Source organism: Papaver somniferum, chromosome 9 (genome assembly GCF_003573695.1).
Source record: "Papaver somniferum cultivar HN1 chromosome 9, ASM357369v1, whole genome shotgun sequence".
In the NCBI taxonomy this organism is placed as follows: domain Eukaryota; kingdom Viridiplantae; phylum Streptophyta; class Magnoliopsida; order Ranunculales; family Papaveraceae; genus Papaver; species Papaver somniferum.
Window position 1 is genome coordinate 166,058,735 of NC_039366.1, and position 3,974 is coordinate 166,062,708.

At 39.1% G+C, this 3,974-nt stretch overlaps 1 protein-coding gene across 1 annotated transcript; it reads left to right on the forward strand.

Annotated features, from left to right (window-relative positions):
• The first annotated feature begins 534 nt into the window (after positions 1–534).
• Positions 535–1,571, forward strand: LOC113312827. Its single transcript, XM_026561564.1, has 2 exons — positions 535–1,134; positions 1,233–1,571. The coding sequence occupies exons 1-2, from the start codon at positions 535–537 to the stop codon at positions 1,569–1,571; spliced, it is 939 nt and encodes a 312-aa protein (XP_026417349.1).
• Positions 1,572–3,974: the final 2,403 nt, after the last annotated feature.

Sequence of the window (3,974 nt, forward strand, 5' to 3'; positions counted from 1 at the left end):
TGAAAAATTATTCTAGTATTTTTTGTGAATTACTGAAGATTTAGGTCAAAACACCGTATTTTTTGAATTTTGGTGCTTCAAACGTCTTCGTAGGTGCTTTAATCAACTTTGATACAACAAATAGGAGGTAATTGTAGCAGAAAATCTTGTGCCATCACCACTGGTCGTTGGTTGAGCCATAAACAGGTAGTAATCAGGGTTTCGTCACCTTTCCTTTGTTTGTTTTTAATCGATATACGCAACTTTGCGATGTAATCATCTTCTGAAATCAGCACTCTTTAATTTATATATCTTGTTGATTTTTTGAGTTCTTTATCCCCTTGAATGATGTATTGAAGTAGACATTCCTAGCCGATTCGTGGATACATCAGACGATAATTATGATTGTGCTTCCAATGATGGAGATGGGAGCACGATTAAAACTACTCCGAACATGGATGATGGATTCTTTGTGGCTCAGTATAAACCAACAAAGTCTCCCCAAGGCCATAACTTTCATCTTCTTGTAAACCCAGAGAAAGTGATAAGATGAAGATGGTTTCTCCAAAAGCCATCATCCGTTTATGTTTACTAGGAGGACATTATGCTGCTTCAGTCATAGAATTTAGGATTGCTAGAAAATCCTTGCCTGATTTTTCTGGGTGGACGAGACATATGCTCGGTTATGATCATTCCAGGAAGATGTTGAACAATGCACATGTTACTGAAGCCATTAGAACGTCTGGAGAAATCTTCATATATCGCGACATACCTGGTATCGTGACTTTGCTTGCTCGATGGTGTGTTCTTACACACACATTCATATGTAGGTGGGGTGAACGTACCATTACCTTGGAGGATGTTGCCGCTTTGCTTCATCTGCCAGTCACTAGTAATCTCCCCATTGTGTTTTCTGCAGAAGAAACTAAAACATGTACAACTTTAAGGACTGAGATGATTAGGATCAATGTCATAGGAAATTGTTATTCCCAGTGGTTGAAGCATTGGTTCTCGGTAGAAAAAGATCCGGCCAGACCTGATGACAGCACCCTGATTATTTTCGTATTGTTGTCATTGTGGTTATCTAGGTATGTGTTTGAAGACGACAGTTCCCAGCTGAAAGCATTTGTAATTCATCTTGCAAGATGGATCAAGGTGAAAAACTCCCCATCGACAGTCTGTTTCTTGGTTTATTATACTCCCAATTGGACTTCTTAGTCATTGACAGCTGCATCTCCAATGGTTATATGAAGGTGGAATCATATGTTAACACGCTATTCATCCAAGCGTGTTTGTGGGAACACCTGAGTAATTATGCACCTACTCCACGCAATATTTTGCAGAAGAAATGCGTAGATTCTCATCATGCTTTTTCTGAAGACAATAACGCAAGGATAATGCGTTGGTCCAATAAGATGCCACGTTCTAGGGTACGCCTTGATGATTTGATGGATAATGAAGCTGACTACGATTTCCGTTCGTGGGCACCAGTCCCTTCTTATGTCTCTCGGTTAACCAGCTTTGCTGGAGAAGAGGATGTAGTGCTACAATTCGGTAACAATCTTACCGATGGTGAAAAACATTTATGCTGAGTTGCACTCTTGGTCATCTTGTATTTGTCATACAACAAGAGTACCTTGTGGAAGAATACAATATTGACGGGGCTGCTAGGAAAATGGGTCTTGATCAATGTGCTCCTCCTTTCAAAGCCAGCAAGGCCTAGGTTCATCATCTCATGTCCAACTTGGATCGTACACATGTAGCCGGGAGTAGATATTTGTCTCCTTGTCGTGACCGTGCCACATATGTAACTTCGGGTTACATAAATTTCCGGAATTAGTAACAGGAGCGCTTTTATGACTTCGCAGTGTTAGAGGCACCGCCTCCATCGTGGTGCTCCTTCTATGGAGATGACAGCTGATGGTCCTCGACTGAAACCTTTTCCCAGTAATGATAAGAGAAAAACATTCCCAGAATCTTTACAAGTAAGTATTCTCTTTTTATTTTTTAGAAGAGTGCAACATCTTAGGATTTAACCGCTTTGTTGACTTCAACAACTATAGAGTGAGCGATTCGTAAGGCCCTCCCCAGAGTGGTGAGAAGAGAAGCAAAATTCACAGCATGTTATCTAACGTTTTGGAGCCTCCACCTGTTTCTTTGGTTAGTTGCCTTGGCTAATGACTTCTCTGCGTCTTAGAGTTCATGAAATAAATCATATTTTTTATTCCATTGAAGGTTTTTGCTCCTTGTATCATAGAAGGTCTTCGATTCTCCACAGATGAACAGTCAACTGAGATTGTTGGGTCCTCTGAGGAAGATGAAGGAACCGAAACTAAAGATGAATAAGTGGATGTAAGTGTCTTGCTTGATTGTTTGTCATTCTTTTCGAAAAAACAACCTTATATTCATGATTGTTGTTTATAGGAGGAGATAGCTATGGACGATCAAGGTGGCGGCGGCTCTCAATCATCTTTGGAGGAATATGAAGAAGAAAATCACCACGATTCAGAACCGAATGGAATGAATGGTGATTCCAATGACTCTGGTAACGCCGATGCTTCAAAGGACTTAGATACTTCTCAAGTAAGTACTCATCCTGTATGTTTTTGTTATAATATGAGTTTTAATCCTTGATGTAGAAACCATATGAATGAATGGGGAATCCCACCGCAACTCGTTTTCAGAAATAATAATCATAGTAAAAACGCCATAAAATCCTCATCCGATGTCCGTTTTTGATGGTCTACAGCAAAACAGAATAGTTCCAGGAGAATTTGAGAAAATTTCCTGCAATGATGATGTCCGATGTTTGACCCACTGCTTTTAGCTCGTTTGTCCGATGAACTTGAATTTTTGATATGTTATACAGGACATCCATACAAAGAGAGTGATACATGACCCGTGTCTTGATCCTTTACCAATTTCTCCAAGTTTGTCACTTTGTACAGGGCAGTGTAAAACATCTTCAATACAACTTTGTTAAAAAACGTGTTTTTAATCTCCTAGACGATCGGCTTGTATCCTCGCATGATTCTTCCGAAGAATAAAAATATTGAATTTGCTTTTATTCTGAATTTTATGTTTGGGTTCTGAATTTCTTACTCAAAGCATCCTTGTTCATAAAATTGTTATATCAGGTGCAAAATAGTGAAATTGAAGAAAACATGGCCGCTGAGAGTGTAGTTGTGGATCGGGTTAGTAACGAGATTCTGCCTTTACCAAAAGCTCATGTGAACACTACTTATGGGGCCATGGAGAAAGAATTCCAAGTGGATGCTATCCCGGGAACCGAAGGAGATACTCCAATGAGTGATACTCCACATGAGTATTCACATGCAGATGTTCCCTTTGATCCTCCATTCAGTGAGCCACTCGAACATCATGAATTAGTTAGAGGATTTAGTATTCCTACTGGGTATACCAATTTATACCAATAGATATGAAAGACATATGGCTACATTGTTGTTGCTAAGAAACCTGAGCATGCTTATTTCTTGATCATGCGAGTAGAAGTAATATTACGTATTGTTAAGGACATACGTACCAAACCAAAATGTTCCATTACCTTAGGTGTACTCTTTGATTGAGAGTTAACCTGAATGTTGTTGTGGATAATGAACTCAACGTTAAGTGGATCCTCCGATGAGTAGAACTTGTCAAGAAAGCTCGAACTGAGAATAAGGTTCCCTCCACTGATGTTGTTGAGAAAGCGAAGGAAGAGATCACAAGGATGTCTGAGGAACTGGAGCGTGAGAAAAATGCTTTGAAGGACATTGGGGTGATTCTGACAAAGGAACAGCTGTCGTATTTCCCCAATTTCCTTTAGTATTAATTTCTTCTCAATTCCGCTTTTGAACTTGAGAGATGAGGTTTTATTTGGTATTTGGTTTTGGTTTTTTGATTATTCTGGGATAGGTGATGATTGGATTTTGATATTCTATGAGGATTTTTTTATGGTTTGATAAAAATAGTAAATTAAAATTGTTTACTGAAAG